At 42.2% G+C, this 22,307-nt stretch overlaps 1 protein-coding gene across 4 annotated transcripts in view; it reads left to right on the forward strand.

Annotated features, from left to right (window-relative positions):
• Window positions 1-5,101: 5,101 nt before the first annotated feature.
• The window catches only part of LOC129838157 (protein Aster-A-like), a 33,899-nt gene continuing 16,693 nt past the window's right edge, over window positions 5,102-22,307 (forward strand). The window contains exons 1-7 of one of the 4 annotated variants that reach the window (XM_055904916.1): window positions 5,102-5,242; window positions 8,244-9,353; window positions 16,988-17,210; window positions 19,125-19,145; window positions 19,975-20,059; window positions 20,190-20,293; window positions 20,588-20,683. In XM_055904916.1, the coding sequence (XP_055760891.1) occupies window positions 8,881-9,353; window positions 16,988-17,210; window positions 19,125-19,145; window positions 19,975-20,059; window positions 20,190-20,293; window positions 20,588-20,683 (1,002 nt within the window). In that variant the 5' untranslated portion in view covers window positions 5,102-5,242; window positions 8,244-8,880. Of the gene's footprint in view, window positions 5,243-5,931; window positions 6,566-8,243; window positions 9,354-12,716; window positions 14,167-16,987; window positions 17,211-19,124; window positions 19,146-19,974; window positions 20,060-20,189; window positions 20,294-20,587; window positions 20,684-22,307 lie in introns of those variants that run through there. The other 3 variants (XM_055904915.1, XM_055904918.1, XM_055904917.1) reach the window with 3 other exon arrangements.

Consider the following 22,307-nt stretch of genomic DNA (forward strand, 5'->3'; position numbering starts at 1 on the left):
ATGTCAAAAGATAGACTGAGTTAATGGTCAGGAAGTAAAAGAGATGGAGGGATGACGAGAGAAAAAATGACATAGAAAGTGAAGTTACAGTGTCTGGTATAGAGTAGAATGGAGAATATGTACCATTGACATCCTTTATTTCACAAATGATACAATCTCTGTGGTTTGTACATTTGCACAGTATGAAGTATACATTAGAAGATAGTTAAGATGGGCTCTCACTCGTTTATTAGGGCCAGTTCTTGGGCCCTCAAGGCTTTGCGGGCGTCCTGCGGCTCGTGTTCAGCTCAGATCTCGTTGTAGCTGTGGATCAGCACCACAAACATCCACAGCTGCAGCACCACGATCAGCACGTACATCATGATCTCTGACACCACCGACAACAGCTCCCGATTGGCAAGGAGAGGAGAGGGAGTGCTATGCGGAGATCATGTGTACTTTACTGTATACATTCATTTCATTTCTATAGAGCACATGTAAAGTTCAAGGTGAATCGGAATTATTTTAAGTAGCTGATTAATGGCCTCATTTTTTAAATTGGTAGGGATGAGGAAGTAAGAAAAGGAAATGTGGATATTTAACAGTATTTTGGGATTCATCCTATTGTCACATAAATGTGTGTTACATAAGAGACATCGTTTTTTTTACTAAGAGGGAAAATAGTCTAGATATGCAGCGTGGTCAGATTGACTGAAAAACTAGAAGGAAGAACTTCAGGACTTTGTCACATACACAACAAAGACCATTAAATAGAGATTGATTTAAAAAGCAAGAGATAGTAGAAACATTGTTCACTGGGAGGGATCCCCATTACCTTCGGCCACCACAGTAAGCTCCATCTCCTTTTCCACTGTGATATATTCATTATCCAATGGGAGGTATGATCGTGGACTTCAGGATGATCGAGGAAACAGCAGAGTGAGCGGCCCCCTATCCACATCGACGGGACAGTAGTGGAGAAGGTGGAAAGTTTTAAGTTCCTCGGCGTACACATCAAGGACAAACTGAAATGGTCCAATTAACTGTCAATTAACTTCTGGGCAACATCCTGACTGATGGCAGCCCATTCTTGCATAATCAATGCTTGGAGTTTGTCAGAATTTGTGGGGTTTTGTTTGTCCACCCGCCTCTTGAGGATTGACCACAAGTTCTCAATGAGATTAAGGTCTGAGGAGTTTCCTGGCCATGGACCCAAAATATTGATGTTTTGTTCCCTGAGCCACTTAGTTATCACTTTTTCCTTATGGCAATGTGCTGGAAAAGGCATTGTTCATCACCAAACTGTTCCTGGATGGTTGGGAGAAGTTGCTCTCAGAGGATGTGTTGGTACCATTCTTAATTCATGGCTGTGTTCTTGTGCAAAATTGTGAGTGAGCCCACTCCCTTGGCTGAGAAGCAACCACACACATGAATGGTCTCAGGATGCTTTACTGTTGGCATGACACAGGTCTGATGGTAGAGCTCACCTTGTCTTCTCCGGACAAGCTTTTTTCCGGATGCCCCAAACAATCGGAAAGGGGATTCATCAGAGAAATGACTTCACCCCAGTCCTCAGCAGTCCAATCCCTGTACCTTTTTCAGAATATCAGTCTGTCCCTGATGTTTTTCCTGGAGAGAAATGGCTTCTTTGCTGCCTTTCTTGACACCAGGCCATCCTCCAAAAGTCTTCGCCTCACTATGTGTGCAGATGCACTCACACCTGCCTGCTGGCATTCCTGAGCAAGCTCTGTACTGGTGGTGCCCCGATCCCGCAGCTGAATCAACTTTAGGAGACGGTCCTGGTGTTTGCTGGACTTTCTTGGGCGCCCTGAAGCCTTCTTCACAACAATTGAACCGCTCTCTTTGAAGTTCTTGATGATCCAATATATGGTTGATTTAGGTGCAATCTTACTGGCAGCAATAGCCTTCCCTTTGAAGCCCTTTTTATGCAAAGCAATGATGACGGCACGTGTTTCCATGCAGGTAACCATGGCTGACAGAGGAAGAACAATGATTCCAAGCACCACCCTCCTTTTGAAGCTTCCAGTCTGTTATTCGAACTCAATCAGCATAACAGAGTGATCTCCAGCCTTGTCCTCGTCAACACTCACACCTGTGTTAACGAGAGAATCACTGACATGATGTCAGCTGGTCCTTTTGTGGCAGGGCTGAAATGCAGTGGAAATGTTTTTTGGGGGATTCAGTTGATTTGCATGGCAAAGAGGGATTTTGCAATTAATTGCAATTCATCTGATCACTCTTCATAACATTCTGGAGTATATGCAGATTACCATCATACAAACTGAGGCAGCAGACTTTGTGAAAATGTATATTTGTGTCATTCTCAAAACTTTTGGCCACGACTGTACTATTGCATGATAGCCAAGCCATCCAAACCTTTTAATGCAAATCATACCCAACTGATTACCATATGGTGCTGTTTTTTTTGCACGCACCATTTAAGCTTTGTTTTGACGCTAAGGTAGGCTAATGTGATTAACATGATGTAAGGTAAGTAACAAAAACATTTCCCAGGACATAGACATATCTGATATAGGCAGGAAGCTTAAATTAATTTCAAAGATGATGGTACAAAAATACATGTTTTTTTCTTGGTATTATCTTTTACCAGATCGAATGTTTTATATTCTCCTCAATTAATTTCACATTCCCACAAACTTCAAATTGTTCCCTTTCAAATCGTATCAAGAATTTGCATATCCTTGCTTCAGGTCCCGAGCTACAGGCAGTTAGATTTGGGTATGTTATTTTAGGTGAAAATTGAAAAAAAGGGTTTGATCCTTATGAGGTATTTAACGAGCAAACGATTCTTATTTTATCCATCAATTACATTGTTATTTGTTTGGATTCTTTCAGTGGCCTAACGTTTTGATTGAATGGTCTGTCAATTATGGTTTAAATCTCTGAGAATAGATGGACCCTATAGGCAATAATAAAATTGCAGTTGTAATGCACATTGTCCAATTAACAGTTTGGTTATGAAGGAAGATTATTTTGATAAACATGTTGTCCACACTCTAAATGTAGAGAATAAAATAAATAAATATTCAGTTTAATATCACTGACCAGGAAATGTGATATAATATCAAATTTGTTAAGCAAATGAGGCAAGATACAGACATGCGTATGTGTATTCAAATGTGTGCCTGTGTATAGTTTGCCTATAGGACACACATGATGCAAAACTCTATAATGTTCCAGAATATCAAACAATCCATGAATGTATTTGTCATTGTTGGCCTTTCCTATTAGTGACAGAAGTGGGATGGAAAATGAAGTTATTATATTCTATTGTATTCTATTCTATTTCTAATAACTCCCTTGGCAAAGCTAACTTTTTTTTCAACTGTCAGTCTGATGCACAGGAAGGGTTGACTCAGCATCAACAAGATGTATCAGATGTCCTCAGATATCTTTTATCAGGATTCTGAAGCTCATTCAATGCCAAATTACTTGGAAACACAAGGCTATTGCAATAGAAGGCAAGGTCAACAAAACAGATGACTGAAGGACAACATAATGACAAAAAGACACAAGGAGCAGATAGCCTATGAGGATCTAATAACATGCCGTCCATCACCTCTTTACCTTGTCTGTATGTACACATGTATACCTCAAATGTTTTGAAATGTATTTGTTATGTGAGGAAATCTCAGCTGGTTAATGAAATGTGCTCTACTGATGTACAGTAATTTGATATGCGCAATAACAAGAGATGCAATTAATCTCTGTCAGGGAATGTCTAGGTCTTATTTGTATGTTCTGGATGTCTAGGACATTCTCATGTGATGTAGCCACACACACACACACACACACACACACAAGTATACTTAGGCCTTGAGGGTTGTCAACTTTAAAGCTTTAAAACAAATATTGACTCATGATAAACACAGTTACAGTTGTGTATGAAACTGATGCCTGTTGATGTAGAGGGGGGAGGGGAAGACATCCATTTGTTATGTTGCTTTCACCACTCCTGTATAGGACACACACACCTCCCCTCTCTTTATTCCAAACCACACATGCTGGTGTTTTTTATTTTTAGCCCAGATCGGGTTTCTAGTTCCCCAATCTGCGAAGGGAAGGGTTCAGCAACACATCTCTCTTTGACGTGAAGTGGTTGGCGCAGGCACAATCTCAGATTCTCGTTGAATCGTTGGCACCATGGAACTGGAGCTGTCCAAGTGTTTCTAACGGAATGTAATTACCATGAAGTGCAAAGATGTAAACCAAAGAGTGAATTCTGAAAATGCTAAGTAATTGCGACCAGTATTGGCTATTCTCCGGGAAAATTGTCTTGTGAAATAGTCTGATAAACTGAAGCTTGAGTGAAACTAATAAACACCTGTGAGAGGAGCAGCTTTTACCAGCAACATTATTCAGGTATGGACCATAATAGTGTGATAGATTTGTTTCATTTGGTTAATTTATCATATTAAATGTAACAAACGAACATACCAACGTAATTTATTGATTAGACTATTGATTTGATCTTTCTAAGCATTTTACATATAGCCCTGTAGCCCACCTGTCTCTGAAGTATCAATCATGATGTAGACAAACTGTAGACAAAGCAGTCTATTTCTTCAAAATCTTGTGATAAAGTTTTTGAGGTAACGCTAAGACAGCATTACTTACGTATTTGTCACGTTATAGCCTAGGTACACATGCACTTATACAATATAGGCCTACACAGAAACGAGGGTGAGCAGAGAGAGCATATTGAATTTACTTATATAAATAAATATTGTCACATGCATGAACACTGTCCATGTCTCTGCCCCTGTCTAGATGCCATACACGAACATTGATCTTGATGTTGACCATCTTGATCTGTTGACCATTGCACTTTCATAGTAACCTAAATATTACACCTTTATATCATACATCTTTTTCGGCTACTAAAATTATTATTATTAATTATTATTGTTATTATTAGTAGTAGTATAAAAATAGGTAACAGTATTGTGTCTGTTATCTCTCTGATATAATGTCCAAGTGGTGAAACCAAATGCTCTTTTTCCTTGTCAATATCCCCTTCTTGCTTTCAGTCTTCTTCCAGAACAAGGTGACCTGTCCTTCGCCCAGGCGCCTGCAGCCGCGAAGTATTCGACTATATGGATAAAGTATCTCTCAGCTCCGCCCGAAATTAATCAGTTACAGCTCAGAGAGACTAGCCGATAGCAGCATACACACGCAAGCGTTGCAGCAATGGTGGGCCAGTGTGACCTACCTCATAAAGGTGAGATCCGGACTAATAAACCTATATTAATCCATAATACCAAGGTTGTTTCATAGTCATTTAAATATTTGTGTATTTAGTTGTACTTTTCCTGTGTGAAGTTTCAAGCGTGGTTTTAAGTCCATCATTTTGCATAACATTATTGTGACTGCACATATTTGAATCACAAGAGGGCGCAACAAGTCTATTCCTGCCCTTCTATACATTTCTATATGCATTATTGGACTTGGTTTAAACAGCTCCCATGGTATTAAGTCATTAATTGAGAGACATTACAGATTGACAGATTGTTATGTGCGCTTCCAATGCTATTTGTATTCTAGTGTTGATCGTTGAGATGGCGTTGATTCAGTAACCTTTGGCTGAATAAAGTTTCACCGTTTTAAGCCCGCCCTACTAGGATATAGCTTCGTCTGATTCGCTTAAAGTGCTTCCCATCATCATGAGAACCCGTTATTTGTCCTCCAGCATTCTTATAACCAGACTGTACCACAAGTTTTGAGGTTTGGGTTATAGTTAAAAAGTGTTATGTAACAATGTATTATTATTTAGCAATATTTTAAAGCATTTAGAGAAACATCAACCCACAGTTTGATATTTTTGTTGCTTCGGAACATAATGTTACATTTTAGAAGTAGTCGGGAAATATACTAATATATATGACTGTTGATGCCCCCCTCTTCAAAGTTTTTGTTTGGCTCTGTTGAGATTCCGCTTTTCGGTTCGATCGATTTTTGTCTTGCAGAAGTTATTTAGCCAACAACTTAAGTGCTAGACACAAAAATGGGAAACATTAAAGTTTCCCATATAAGACTCATTATCGATGTTTAAGCCAACTAGATAAAAGCACAAGAAATACCAGAAAGCAATGTAGGTAGCGTTAGCAAGCCAGTTAACGTCAGACCATCAGCCAGCAGACAACGAACCGCGTTACCCGGTGCTTAGCTAGCTGGCATGCGACGGCGTTAGTATAACTATTAATGGTGTTGTTGTTGTTAGCTAGCCAACCGTTAGCTCGCTTCAACGAGGCAAATGTCAGAATAAACAATACACTGACTGCTTCTATGTTCCACCAGTAGCTAGCTACGTGTATATTTAGCCAGGAAGTTTGGTTAGCTAACTAGCTATCTTGTCAGTCAGGTCTCTGTCGGCGAGCTGCCTGCTGTGTTGGCAGCAGGAGTGGAGGGTTTTACTTCTCAAAAGGATGCTGCTAATGGGATCCTGTGAAAAAGTGGATTTTAATATCGCTCCTCGCACTGTCGCTCGGCTTGTCTTCGAAGCCGAGCAAGATAATCGAAATGGGGGAAATTCATCAAATGGGAGGTAGGACTGAATGCAACGGTTAACCGTTTAAAGTTTGTGTTGTGCAATCAATCAAATGTATTTACAAAGCCCTGTTTGCATCAGCAGATGCCTAAACCCCCAAACAGCAAGCAAATCAGATGTAGAAGCACGTTGTTTGCAACTTCCTCAGAGGCTCTGAAGATATTGAACGCTTAGCAAGCCAGTTAGCTAGGCTAATTTGAGCTAACTAGTTACAATACTAATGTATTTTTATTGTACCGACCAAGTACTAGTTAGCTAACTAGACAGACTGTATTGAATACTGACTGGATACCGTTACTGTATTGAAACCCGTTTGAAGTTGTGAATATTAGAAACCCAACTGTTACCCAGTAACTTTTTGGCCCTGTCTGAACAGAATTGTTGTCATCAATGCCATGATCCTATTTTACCCATGCATTTGTGTCATCATGACTTTTAAGACTGGAGACAGGTTACTATTGCACCTACGAAAACATGATTTGGGGAAGTCCTTGCTGTTGATTGTTTAATGCCCACCTGAATCTCTGGTGTGTTTTATTGATAATTTACAAGATATGGCTGTGTGTGAAGTAAAGATGGAGAGGTCACACGAGTATTACCATTGATTACTCTGAGCAAACAAGAGCATGCCAAGATTTATCTTGAGCAAACAGTTGAGCAAATACGCTGTAGGGCTTGGGCCTTGAATTTAACAGGTGCCTGCATTGAATTGGTCAAAAGCAGCTAGACAATATATATACACACACACACATTATCATGTCTGTATGTCTGACAATATAATGTATGTTCGTCATCATCAGTGCTGGCCATGACTGACTGGCTGAGATAGTTGATTTGGCTTTGTCGATTAAAATCGCTCCACCATTTCCAGGTTGCCTCATTTCAGTTTGTGACAAAACAAGCGATTTATAGTGTAGAGAATCATTGTACCATCTAAACCGCTGTGAAATATTTTTCCCATAATCAACATTTTTGTATTTTCAGCTGTATTGAAGCTGGTGTACAAAACCGAAAGTAAAACAGGAAGCACAGAAATAGCACACATAGAACAGATCTACCGTTTCTTAGACATCCTATGCGATTTGTCTGGTCGCCCAAAAAGTTACATATTGCAGCTTTAAGAATGAAAAGGGGATGTTAATGTGGTTGAGCTGGACCTTGAGATTTGAAGGAGGGGAGATGTTGACGTGTTGTTGGGGTGTTTGAGCTGATCTTTGAGATGGGATAAAGGATTGTTGTACGTATTGTATATGTTTTTAAAAAGTGCTTGAATAGCTTAAACTCTCCATTTAAATCCCAAGTGCGCGCTATAATCACTTTTACTGACTTAATACCAGAAGGGAGCAAACCTGCTAAATCTGTCTAACAGCAATTTCCAATCAAACAATTCATCAAAAGCAATCAGACACCACTGATATTGGACACGGAATACACAACTTCCATCGATCTGTCTCTCTGATGATCAATAATTCACAAGCCGTCTGTGTCATGCAGTACTTCCTGATACCATTTGAAGTCAGATCACAAAAGCAATAGAAATAGACATCAACATGTATCAAAGTAACTGGGATCATCTTTTGTCCAGAAAACTGATTTTCTACCATGTTAGTTTTTTTTCTGTCTATTAAGGGAGAATTAGACTGTTAGCCAATACTACAGTCTCTCTTCTCCTCAGCCCCCTGCTACAGCCGGACATAGATCGTTATCTCTCCCACTGCAAGTTCAACTGTAGCTATGATGAGACCAATTGTGAAACTGCACGCCCTGTGAACTTGGCTCAAGGTAAAAGGGAGAGCAAGCGCATCGAAGGAGAGACGGGGACATCGGACAGAGGGAGAGTTGCAGAAGAAGAGGAGGAAGTGAGGAACAAAACTACAGACGACTGACAAAAAGATGCAAAAAAAGCCCTGCGCACAGAGCATGAGGTGGAGAGTTGGAAAAGATTTGAGAAGAAGACTGCATTGTATTAAATTCAATGAGGGCCCCACCCTGGCTGCAACATTATTGACAAAAATTAGCGGGTGAAGCTAAACGGCTGTAACCTAGTGTAGTACTGTCATGCCCTACATTACCATGGAGAATAAAACCTGCCTTCCATAATGGGATCTTTCATACTGCACCATCTGGATGTCACTGGAAACATGAGGTACATTCACAAATGTTAGCCTAGCTGTCAAGGACCAGTCCACAATTGATTCGTACCAAAAAGCTGTGATAGGATCTGACCGACTTCCTCAACATCCTAACTTGGTGTCAGCATCATTCATCTGGGTGCTTTGAAGTAAAACAATTGGTCTGAAGAAGCTCTGAGAATGATGACCATGTCTGTGCTGGCCACCACCGGACCAGAAAGCGGCGGCTCCGTGACACAGCTCGTCCCCATCCCCACGCTGAAAATCCTCCCCCCGTCCTCAGACACCGATGCCTGGTCTCGCTCTCCCAGCCCCCGGCCTCCCCGCCGCCACCGGTGCTCCCGCCCCCACCGGAGCAGAGCCCGGATCAAGAAGAGGCGAGATGGAGAACAAGAGGAGTCACCCAAACCCTGTTGGGACGGCACTGAGGAGGAGGGGAGGGTGAGGGGGAGCACTGCTCAAAGAAGCCCCTCACTTCTCCCTTCACCCCTATTGCCACCCCACGTGGAGGACGCGGTCCTGGGCCCTTCCCCGGACCTCTTGCTACCCCCGTCGTCTAGTACCTCCTGGTCACGTAGCTCGTCTCCCGGCTGGCGTTCACGCTGGTCCCTCAGGGGTCTGCTGAGCAGGGAGTCTGACTGGGACAGCTGCAGGTCAGTGCTCTGCTCTCTATCTTTCTCCTCTCTAGGACAGGCAGGCAGCCAGAGGCCTCAGGTTCCCTGCAGACTCACTTCAGAATCCCCTCAAGGCCCTCCCATCTAGGGATGGGCTCAGTTATCTGCTAGCTGCAGGACTTTGGTTCATGGCCTTGTCATGTACTGAATCAGGAAACTGTAACTTAAGGCACTTAGTGCATTTTATGTCTAAGCAGTAGGCTAAATGATCATTCACAGGCTACATACTTCACTGATATTACATTAGATGAGGAGACTATGTTGTCACAGATAAAAGATGTCACTGTTGTTTGACAGCGACTGGAGTGGAGTTTTCTGTAATGGCACACCACAAGCCAACTATTCGGAAAGGGCACAGCAGACAGGGCTTATTGGTTAAGCACTAAAACCGCAGAGGGCAGATTATGCTGTTAAAGTCCTGGTGAACTCCAGTCTGGGTTATATCACAGTTTGATTTGGTAAGGCAGGCAGAGGAACATGTTCATCATGCTCTTATACTATTTCAGACAACAAAACCATTAGCCCATGTCACAATATTAAAGGTGCTACCTCGCCATAATTGAAGTAAGCCTGCATTTTAAATTCTATTCTAGATAAATTGTAAAATTGAGGGAGAGAAATAAGCATATGAAGACAAAGGCATGAGGCTGAAAAGAGAGTAGGCTAAATGAAATGTTAGGGAAAACGAGAGGTCTATCTGTTGTAGCTGAGAGAGAGAGAGAGAAAGAGACCCCCGCTTGGTCAGTCACAAGGAGCAGGGAGGTGGGTTTGTGTGCACCGCTCATCCTGCTTAGAATGCATGACATCACCGCCGGCCAATAGGAGCCCACGCTTCGTCTGATGATGTCACCTCCGTCCAATAGGAGGGGGTACTGCATAGCCCGCAGTGTCCTCGGTGGGCCCGTTAAAGGGCCATCCAGGCAGGCAGAGGGTGTTCCTCTCTCCGCTCCATATGAACAGCTGTGCCCTTGTCCTGTTCATTTACCAACCAGTTTTATTGACCCAGTTTTTGTTTTGTTTAATGAAACATATTACTTAGATAGACCTCTGACATTATTTTACAGCTCGTTAATGATACTGCCTGTATTTTCTATGTACGGTGGTTAAATCTATATTAATTAGTTGAAACAATAACAAAGCGGCCACCCCGCCTCTGTTTTGGTAAAAAGCTAAGGGATGGGCCTATATAAATGTAAACACTTTCAAATTCATAGACCGAGCTATGGATATAAGGACTGACCATCAATGCTGTGAAAATAACAGTTTTTGCTTTTACATTGTTTACAGTAAAAAAAATGTGGTACGCCAGTTGAACTAAGCTCATAAGTTATCGTCAAGAATCAATGGCTATATGTAATTAATTCCATACTTAATCAATGATTTCATTTATCATTGAATCATTCATTCAGAAATTAAGTTTAAAAAATTGATGTAGCAACTAAGGATTCTAGTTTACAAAATTCAGGATTTACAGTTGGGAGTTGATAAGACTGAAACCCGAAATGTTACAGTGCACTATAGGAAAAAATAAAATGCAAGTGTACAGGCCTAAATGAAAACAGTGCACCGCTATTGTTAGTATGAACGACACCCGTTCACTGCAAACACACCTGAGTGTTGTTTGTTTAGGCTACATGCATCATCTAAAAGCAAGGGCTTTGTTTATCTACAGTACACACCTCATACTGATCTATGCACATCGCCTACTCCTGTTGTTATATGAATGTTGCCATTGTCAAATGAAAAACCACTGTTTGACTACATTAGGTTCTGAGTGAATCCTTTTCTAGATGCAGTCAGAGCATCAGGCAGGTAATACAGTGAGAAATGGGAGTGCTGGTGGTATTCATATATAAAACAGAAAAGGCCATGGCTGTGAATGATAGTCATCTTGTCATCAACACTTCATTGATCAAGTTGTTGTGAAATCCAGGCATTTTCTGTTTCATTCCGGTGTTTTGTAACACTAGCCGGCCGTCTCTGATGTTTGAGAGGACACGTGAAATTATTAGGCCTGAGACTATTTGGACTCATTCCCATTTAGCCTGGACGTATTAATACAATGAGGCACAGTATTCTTATATCATTAAAACACTAGCCATTTCATGTCTTTGGTTACCATTGTTTTTGTCCTGTTGCATGAAATTAACCCACAGTGTAGATGAGAATCATTGACCATTTGACAGCCACACCCTGACTGGAACGGATGATTAAGGCCAATGAAGGCGTTTTAGTTATGGTTAGGCTAATGACTTCTGCGTGTCAGCTGTGGTGGTCTCAACAGACGGCTGATTTCCATGGGGATCTGAATAACGATTTGCATTGGAAGAACATGGAAGGATTCCAATGCAAATAATGAGTTTTAATACAGTTGAGTATTCAGGGTCCTTAGTGGGGGCGGCAGTTGATTTGAATCAGAGGCCAACAACTCGTGTGTGTGAAACAGTCTGACGTGGAGAAATGCGAGATATGTTATGCGAGGCATGTTCCTACAAGATGCTGTGTAGCCACATCTCCCAGTCATTCTATTGTAGAGACTTGGTAGTTAGGATAAATATTAGCCTTAGTCTACTAAGGTGATATTACCTCTACCTTAAACCTCAGATAGGCTACATAGTCTATAGGCTCCTTTTGGCTGACTCCAACACTTTGTTGGTTGCGGACAGCTTTGTTGTGTGTTTTATCTATCAGAGATCAAGTTGGATTCCTCAGTGGTTTAAAAGCACTTTTCCGTGGTGATCAAACCTCAGTCACTTGTGCAACACTGACTGCACAACTGTCTAAGCAGTAGCAGAATTGTAGCGATAGTCTGAGCGACGGCGTGGCAACCTCTTCCAATATAAGGCTAGTAAATGGCCTAGTAAATAGCCAAACACAGAATTTTTGGCTATCAGGTCTCAACACCACAGTCATGAAATCAGTAAACATCTTAAAGATTGCACTTTGGCGGTTTAACAAAGTGTTCATGTAAAGACAAACATGACGTGTAACATTTCTCCATAATCTGTTAGGTAACAGAGGATGGATGACAGTAATATGGTGGTTGGTGGAGGGGTTCATATTTTCTCCAGCTCCACCACTGTTGAATGTACACTTGATGCTGAACAACTAAAAGCATCACATTTTAAAAAGTAGGTTAGGCATATGTTCTTGGGCTGTTTTTTGTGAACAGGTCGTCAAACATTACTTGCAGGCTGGGGTTAAGTTAACTGAGGTGAAGGGAAAACTACTAGCTGATACATGTCCTCCCTGTCTGTTTAGGCCTGACCTGCTTGGCAGACGGATATCTAATTGAGTAATTGGCGTTGCCCCCCCCCCCCCCCCTCCAATTCACCTCTCTGCTGGCCACATAATCCCATTTGATAATCCACCGACACACAAAAACAACTGCAGATCAATTGTCCATTGTGTCTCTCTGTAGCCTATATTTGAGGTGTTTGGTGTCGCCCCCAGTTCATCATATTAATGTTTGTATGAACGTTGACTAATTGAGTATTGGTTCAGGTCTCCCACTCAGCAGAAAGCTGCCTCAGACATTTTTTTTGCTAGAGCGTTTGGAACGGGGCCTCACCTGAAAATGTGCTGAGCACAGGCCTGAAACACCACTCAACTAATTAGCCCAAAGAACATTGATCTCTCCCCACTGACGTTGTGCAACCACTGCTCTTTGGTAATAAGTGACTTCCTGTTGAATGTGCCGGGGACCAGATTCTTCTCCCTCCACTCTTTATTTTTCTCTCTAAGCATGTTCTTGTTCTTTCTCTTGCTACCTTCATCATCCCCGCCTGCCCTATGAATGGAAGAGATTACAGTAGGCACTCCTGTACCTCAGAAAAGCAGATTACAGAGAGAGGGAGGGAGCGAGCAAGAGAGGGGGGGATCTGCACAGCATGGATTATGATGTATCCTACACAGTGGGTCTCTAATCCAGAGATGGACAGAGCGATTGTGGGTTGAACGACTGGGTGGGCTTCGGTCAGGTGGACACTGCGGGCAGCACTGTTTAGTACTGGATAATTACAGTCATCGTGATAAACCATGTTAGCAAACGGCTGTGATATTTTATTACACCATGTTAGGCCTATATATAATCTGTCTACAACTGGCCCTAATTCATGTTTGCATTTACTCTTCCATAACCTTTCCCAGTACTGTCCTTATTGTTTATTGATTTTAAAATAACTCAAGTCCTCTAAAAACCTATTTTATTTGAATCTCCCAGTTCAACGCTACACTCTTAGAAAAAAAAGGGTTCCAAAAGGGTTCTTTGGCTGTCCAGGTTTTGGGTTCAGTGTAGAATCCTCTGTGGGAAGGGTTCTACATGGAACCAAAAGGGTTATACCTAAAAGGGTTCTTTAATGGCACCTAGTAATTTTTTTTCTTCCTAAGAGTCCACTGCTACTGTACATCCGTGCATGGCCTCTCTTGTGCCTCCACCTCCCCCCTCTCTCTGCTGCCTGTGTGTTCAGTACGGATTATTTATTGGCGCAGCTTGTCAACGCTAGTTTGCCCAGACACGGAATAGGAGACTGGTTGAGGTCGCGCTACCTGCCTGGATGCGAGGGAAGGATGTTGGTGATGGGGAAGTGAAACAGGTCGCATATGAAGTGCTCGTTTCTATTCGGGGACCCCTGTGCGTTTTTATATCCGACAAAACAGACATCGGGATGGACAGTGTAGCGTCGGCTGGCTCGGCGCAGTGCACACAGGACCGGTGCCCTGGTGATACAGATACTATGAAGCAGCGTGTGGACATCACGTCCAAATTTAAAACACCTCATGACATGTTGGAGTAAGTGGCAAAATTATTATTTACGTAATGCGTTATTTACGTCTGCCCTCCAAATGGAAATATTTCGCCTGTTTGTCCTCGTATTTAAATGCATTTCATAAACGTATAGGCTACACTCGTATCCATGTGGCTGGGAAACTGGGAGGGTCAGTGATTGCCAATTGAAAGATGGGCTGGTAGAAAGGAAATGAACGTCGTTTGATTCGAATGGCCATTTCGGGCACCCGTGTCTGCTGTACTTGTGCGTCTTTAGCAGTCTGAAATCAGCGACCTAATTTGGCTAATTTCTGACAGCATCTGTTATTGTGCTTGTATAACTCATACTTCCCTAGACAGCGCCTGACTGTCATTTACAGTAGGCTGTGCTTGGATGAAAGTCATTTTCTAAAAACAGCTCTAAACAAAATATATATGCAATAATGTGGTCGTTCCATTTGACAGTCGTTTGCATCTCTACATTGCATGATGTGTGATTTAGTTTGTAAACTCACTGACAGCTTGACACGAGCACGATACTGTCCGTTTTGGTCACACCAGTGACATTTTGAAGGGTCACACCCCATAGAATTAGAATACTAGAAAGGACATGAACCTTCTAATGATAGGATACACTTAAACCATTTTGGTCAGGGAGTTGGGTCAACCATGGCTTGCCATTTCTGTGATAAGATATTATTTAAAATAAGGAATTTGAAGAACTGATCTGCACTGTATGTTAGCTAGCCAGCCAGTCAGCCTTTTTTAGGGGAATGATTCTGTTCATTTGTCAAGTCAACTGCCAATATTGTAACATCCCATTCACACAATGCAATCAATCCACAGCCATACACGCTCTGAAATCAGTTGATGATAGGATTTAGACAAGTTGTAAATGTAACAATTAGGCCTACTGATATTGTATCATATAATAGCACTCTCAGCTTCCCAGGAAAACACATTTCTACATTTATGGTCTGTTTGTATATATATTAGAGGCTATTTATACCAAAAATGTGCATAAAACCTTTATAAACGATAATTATATGACAATATTTTAGATTGACTAATTCTCACTTTCTGATATCACGTACATTTTTATTTTCCTGCATAAGGAAAATTAGGATTATGCCTCTACTGCCATTAATTCCAATTAGACTGGTTTGGAATTCTCCCTGACCAATATGGCTGCCATTTTCCATTCTGGAACTTTGTGTTCAATTACATATCTCCTCTAGTAATTGAATAGGATCTCTATGGGACACTGTCCCAGACTCAACACAACAACAAGCGAATTAGTGTAGGTGGGTAGGCCTGTATGCGGATATAATTAGCCCTACTGTACTTCGACTCTGCACACAATTTAGTTGCAATGATGTCACTGAGTCCTCACCCACCTGTACTGTACTGCAGGATTTCCCAAACTTGGTCTTGCCCCCCCTCCCCCAACACTACACAGCTGATTCAAATAATCAACGCTTGATGATGTGGTTATTTGAATCAGCTGTGTAGTGCTAGGGCAAAAAACAAAATGTTCACCCAGGACCGAGTTTGGGGAAACTGTACTGTACATGGATAAAGTGCTTTGAGATCATTTCTGAATGCACAAATCTGGCAGCAGCCATCGCCTCAAGTGTTGGCTCATTCCTATGATTTCATTATTCAGAATCACAGCTACTCTTGGGTTTTTTCTTCACAAGGAGGTTGTTACCTTGGCGATAATTCTGATATTAACCCCTAGTCGCCCCACACCCCCTCTGGTCACCACGCAACCGGCAATTGGACCAGTGTGGTTTCAATGCATTTTGTCAGTAATGAGAGAAGAGTTGGAGGACAGGGCCGAGGAAAGGGAAGGGAGAACGGGAAGCTGACTGAACTGAGGCTATGGATAGAAAAAACACTGGGGGGGAAAGACAAGGGGAACACTGAGAAAAGAAAAGAGAAACAGAAGGTGCCGGAAGAGAGAGAGAAACAGATGAAAAAGAAGGGGTGACCAATTTGATCTAGAGGTTGGTAGTAGTGTATAAATGCGTGTGGCTGTATACAGTGGAGTGATTACTCAGTGTCTGTGTGTGGGCTATGAGTTATTGTTTGAGTTTAACAAAATTATCAAATGAGCTCACACAAGTAGACTGTTTGTTTTTGTGTGTTAATAGCTCGTTAGTACAATATGATTCTGAGAGTCAAAACAGAAGGTGGTTGTTAGTTTTCACCGAACTGCAAATGAAGCGCAAGTCTGCAACCATGGAAACTTTTATGATGGCATCAATATAGGTTTGACCTTGTCTTTGAGTTCAGAATGTCTGCTTTCACGAGAAGGAAGACAACAGGTGTGTAGTATGCTTACACAACCATGCTAACTTGATAAAAGTGCTCTTAATAAAAACCTCCATTGAATATTTTCTGCCCTAATGTGTTTCTCATGTAGGCGTATTCATTCTTGCTCCAGTGCCTTGGAAATAAGATCAATTGAGAAACAGCCCCCACCTACTGTACTATTACCAAGCAGTGCTTTTTTTCATTTATGTTGATGGTAGAGGAAGGAGCCACAAGGGTCATACCACTGCACTGCCACAGGTAGGATATCTAGGCTATATAGGAATGGACAGTGTCTGACCGCTCTAATCGCCACCAATCAGTTGAGAGAAAGGTTAGTGGTTGGTGATTTTAGTGTGTTTTTAGCTAAATACAGAAGCACAGTACTTCCATCCTTTCCAGCATGGCCAGATGGGCTTAACTACTTACATCTTTGGCCAATATGAAATCTTGAGGATGACATGAATATGAATGTCTGTACTCTTTCCCTTAGCCTACCACTAATCTCTCCTCTTCTATCTCTCTTCAGTACTGCCAGTAACTCTCCGCGCAGCACCCCTGGCAGCTCCCCCTCTCTGCGCCGCCGGGTGCTGGGGGGTAGTGGTGGGGGTGGAAGCAGGACCAGCGACGCAGAGGGTGCCCCGGTGGAGCGCAGTGGGGAAAGGAGGGGTTCGGACAGCCCACTACTCTCTTCCTCCGCCGGCGCCTCCGCTTACCCAATTGCCTCGCGCCATTTCAGCCGCAATGCCAAGGTAAGGGTTCACCGTCTCATGCCACTCTCTCATTTTGTTATGTCAACAATATACCGGGGCCATATTCTGTAGGAAAAGGAGGTGGAGCGTTGCAAATAGAAATGTCATGAATAGAGCTGATGTGATTCCTTTGTCTACATGTCAGAGAGGCATTTGTGTATTTCTATACTATATCTCTATCTGAACGTTCCACAACGATGTGCCCTGCTGAACACAGCCCTGCTTAATGTAGAGATAAGGACACACATGACAACACAGGGATACAGCCACGCAGTCAGTAGTCTTTGGCCGTGTGAGAATACCCATACTTGTGTTGTAAATAGTAGCCATTTTGGGTAGGTGAAAAAAGTAACTTTTTTTAGTAGTATGTGAAATGTGGTGCTTTAAATGTCAGGATGTCATACTCATTTCCGCATTTAATTAAATAGAATTCGCTGAACATGTGAGGAAGAGAATAGTCTTTCAAGACCCAAGTGTGTCTGACAACAGCTGATGGGACGCGCTGTACCAAAATTGAATGAATGAAGGGAGTTAAAGCAATTGCCATTTGATGATACATTCGCCGTAGGATGCCTAGTATGCTGATATTTGTTGCTTACTGCATTTTGTTTTCACGAAACAGTACGTTCTAAATAGTAAAGGCTACGATTAGTAGACAGTATGGTGCCTAAGTAATGGCGTCAGCATGCTTCATTTCGCCTGGCGCCTAGCTGAACTCGTCTAACCGAACGAGGGTGCTTGCACACTCTCTTGAAAGACCTTAGCTGGAAAAACTAGAAAAAGCAGCGATAGTACTGTTTGTCCGTTTTGACGCACCATAGCCCGTATAAACTTCCTCAAAATAGTCAGAATTAATCTAAAATAACTCAAGAAATCTGTCATTCATTTGTACCTTTTTGCAGAGGAGATCTGTCGCACACTTTGACATCTAACAAAAATGTTTGGTGCAGTATTTCTTAATGAAAAAATGTGCACCAAATGTCATTGAATGACAGAGACTTTATTGAAGAATCCCTACTGTTGACCAATCACCGGCGAAGGGGCGTGGACTTCGGCTCCGAACTTCGCCTTGCCTCCAGATTTTTTTTTTGTGTGCCCGACCAGCCGAAGTCCCCCGAAAAATAACTCTCAAATTCCAAAACTAACAAAAACATCACAATATGTTGTCATAAATTATGCAGGAACTCTTGCGAACTGTTTCGGCTGGGAAGCCTTAAGTAGTAGACAAGCCAGATTTTGGACACGGCCAGTGTTAAATGGAATTGGAATAGATTGACTGTGGGCAGATTGTCAATGCATGAATCATGGGCTACAAGCCAAACGTTAAAGGCCCAGTGCAGTCAAAAACATGAGTTTTGGAAAAAATATAGTGAAATGTAGAAAATGATGATAATGTCATTTTAGTGTAAGAGCTGGTTGAAAAGACCATCTGGCATTTCAACCTGTTTTGGTGGGATGGAATTCCAAACCTCTCTAACAATAACAGCTAGTTTTCAGTTTTTCCCTCCCCACTCCGAGTGTCTTAGCAAAAATCTTGCTTAAGGAATTACTCTTTGCTAAGAAGCAATTTTGTTTATTTTTTGACCATTTTGATTGTTTTTAATCACAGTAAGATACTTCATTTTTACACAGAAATGATTTAATATTAAGATAAAAACGTCTGCATTAGACCTTTTACACACAAAAGTCAGAGATGCTAGAAACACACACAGCAAGCTTGATAAATGACCAGAACATCAAGGAACGTCATACAGGCCTAAAGGCTAGTTTTTCCGCGGTGTCCCATTTTGAACCTATTCCCCAACTACATGAATGTCAAAATAGATAACACTCTACATTTACTCTTTAAGGATGGAGGAGCCTTTTGGATGCTGTTCATCACTGATTGTGTGCTGTTCTTTCTTTCCCTTGCAGAAAATGCAGAGCTGGTACAATGTAAGTATACACTTTAAGGATCTGTTCATTAGGGGCTCACACTCCGGTGCACTTTATTCTGCTGACGGTAGCTACAGTGTTTCATGGTTGGAGTGCACAGTACAGTATGAAATAGCACTTTACAGTGAAATGGCACCAATCAATGCCGAAAACGGTTTCTGTTAAATTGCCAACCCCCTCATTTAACCATTTCACTAAGCTTTGAACATTAGCTGATTTAACTGTTCATTCATCTTAGTGTTCTCTTCATTTACTTTCTCAGTCTGTCGCTTTTACCTCAGGGACATTGTATCTGATGTAATCTCACATGGCAGATGTACAGTGGGGTCCAAAGGTATTTGGACAGTGACACATTTTTTGGTGTTTTGGCTCATATAATTTAGAAATGATACAATGACTGACTAGGAGGTTAAAGTGCAGATTGTCAGCAGTCTTGTTGTGAGTCACAAGCTTGATTTAGTTATTGCCTGCTACAAATATGGGAACCAATACTGCACTTTTGACTACTTTAATACACCTATTAATGAATTTGTCCAAATACTTTTGGTTCCCTAAAATAAGGGGGGACTATGTACAACATTCTTTATTTTAGGTTTACCCGATATGAATGAAAATACCCTCAAATTAAAGCTGACAGTCTACGTTTTAACCTCAGTCATTGTATCATTCCAAATCCAAAGTGCTGGAGTACAGAGCCAAAACAACACACTGAGTTCCAAAAGTATTTGGACAGTAACAATGTATACACAATATTCATAGACACGACTGGTTCTGCAAGATTATATTTGATAAAGCATAGAACAGCAACAAAGTAATCTTTCTCTCTCAGGTTCTCAGTCCCACTTATAAACAGCGCAACGAGGATTTCCGTAAACTCTTCAAGAAGCTGCCAGACACGGAACGCCTCATTGTGGGTGAGTGACACACACGTACTTAGTGTGCGAGATTGCATCTCTGTGCTGATACTGTGGAAATGAAGGGCCGACACTGTTGCTTTGTCAGCCTGGTGTCTCTCCTCCAACCTCATTTTCCTCTCCTCCCCAGACTACTCATGTGCACTGCAGAAAGACATCCTACTCCAGGGGAGACTATATCTGTCAGAGAACTGGCTCTGCTTCTATAGCAATATCTTCCGCTGGGAAACCACTGTAAGTTATAGACACGCACACACACGTTTTGTTCTATCTTCGTAGGGAGCTAAATTTGAGTCCCAATAAAAATCCTATTTTTCTAAACCCAAACCTTAAACCTAACTCCTTACCCTAATTGCAACCCTAAACCTAACATATGAGCTTTAAATAGCCTTCATCCTCATGGGGATGTGGGAAATGTTTGTGGGGACTTTGGGGGATTTTAGGTCCCCACAAGGATAAAACAACACACACACACACACACACACACACACACACACACACAAACACTAACCCTCCTGTTCTGTTCAGATCACAATCCTGCTGAAAGATGTGACCACCCTGACCAAGGAGAAGACTGCAAAGGTCATCCCCAACGCCATTCAGATCAGCACCGACCACGACAAGGTGAGCCAAGGGCCTCGATATTCAGTCACACAGCCTACTATGACGGTTCAGAGTAGTGGAAGAACAGTAGGTAACAGGTGTATCAATGACATGTAAAGGAAAATAACTTGTATTATAGATTGTTGTAGACAGTATGTGTGTGTATATATTGTTTAGATCAGTGATTGTCAACTGGGGGGGCGACGTCGCGGGAGATTTATTTTGAAAGGATACCACTGCAGCTCTTACTGTTGCTGACTTTACCCGTGCCGTGCGTCCGCAGTGGTGAAATGGCTAGCTACGTTCGGACTCAGGGTTTTCACGCTGCACTCACTCATTGACCAATACAATAACGTTCTCGCCACACACACACACACACTGATCCAATGAAATGAGAGATTTCTCGACACACTGATCCAATATAAATGTAATTGTTCAACACTGTTTTATTTTAAATGTGAGACGTCCAATCAGATAATACCGATCATCCTCTGACAGCTAGCTTGATTGACAGCTAACTACGCAGTTGTGTTCTGCAGGCGTTGCACATGTGGATAGTTAACTGTCATTTAAGTTTTTAAAACGTGCACCTCCCTCTTCATCTACTGCTGCTTCCAATGTCAACAACAAGGCAGACAACCCGGTCCCTGTCGAGAGGAGAAAATTCGACCCCGACTTTGTCAAATATGGTTTTACATATAAGACAGTGAGTGTGGACCGCAGTGCGTCCTATGCAACGAGCTGTTAGCTAATGAGAGCATGAAACCCCTCCAAAATCAAAGGGATCTGGATACCAAGCACCCAAGATACAAAGATAAGACAGCTGACTTAAAAACAGTAAAATGTCAATATCTGGAGGCCTCACAAGATTCATTGAAGAAAAGGCACTTCGCATCATACCTTATGGCCCAGCGCATTGCTAAGTGCAAAAAAAGCTGCCGCCAGCGCAGAGGTTCTCATACTCCCTGCTGCGATTGATATGTGAACTGAAATTTTGTGAGAGTCAGCTGCCAACAAACTTAAAACTATACCCCTATCTAATGACACCATGAAGAGAATCCAGGACATGTCTGAGGACATAACGTGCCAGACATCAGAGCGCAGCAGTGAAAATGGCATTACGCACTGCAGCTTGATGAATCCACAGATGTGGCTCACCATGCAATTCTAATGGTCTATGTCAGACATGTGTGGGATAATAAGTGCTGAATAGCCCACCACTAACACTGCAAAGCCTGACTTTAACACAATGGATATGTACCTGGGCTCTGTGGGACTGGACTGGGATGGGTGTGTCGGTGTGACCACTGCTGCTGATGGAGCAGCTGCCATGACGGGAAAGCACTCCGGCGTAGTAAAACGGATCCTGGAGAGAACACCAAGTGCGACGTGGAACCCCTGCTTCCTACACAGGGAGGCATTGGCAGCGAAGGACATGGTGCCTGAGCTCCACGCCACTCTCCAGGATGTGATCAAGTGTGTCAACTATATCAAAACGAGTTCCAGGAAAAGCAGGTGTTTCCAGGCCTTCTGTAGGGATATGAGGAGCGAGCACCAGCAGGTGCTTTATCATGCAGAGGTCCGCTGGCTTTCCAGGGGTAAAGTGTTGGGTCGCTTTTATGAGCTTCCAGCGGAGATTGCTGCG

Source organism: Salvelinus fontinalis, chromosome 38 (genome assembly GCF_029448725.1).
Source record: "Salvelinus fontinalis isolate EN_2023a chromosome 38, ASM2944872v1, whole genome shotgun sequence".
NCBI lineage: Eukaryota > Metazoa > Chordata > Actinopteri > Salmoniformes > Salmonidae > Salvelinus > Salvelinus fontinalis.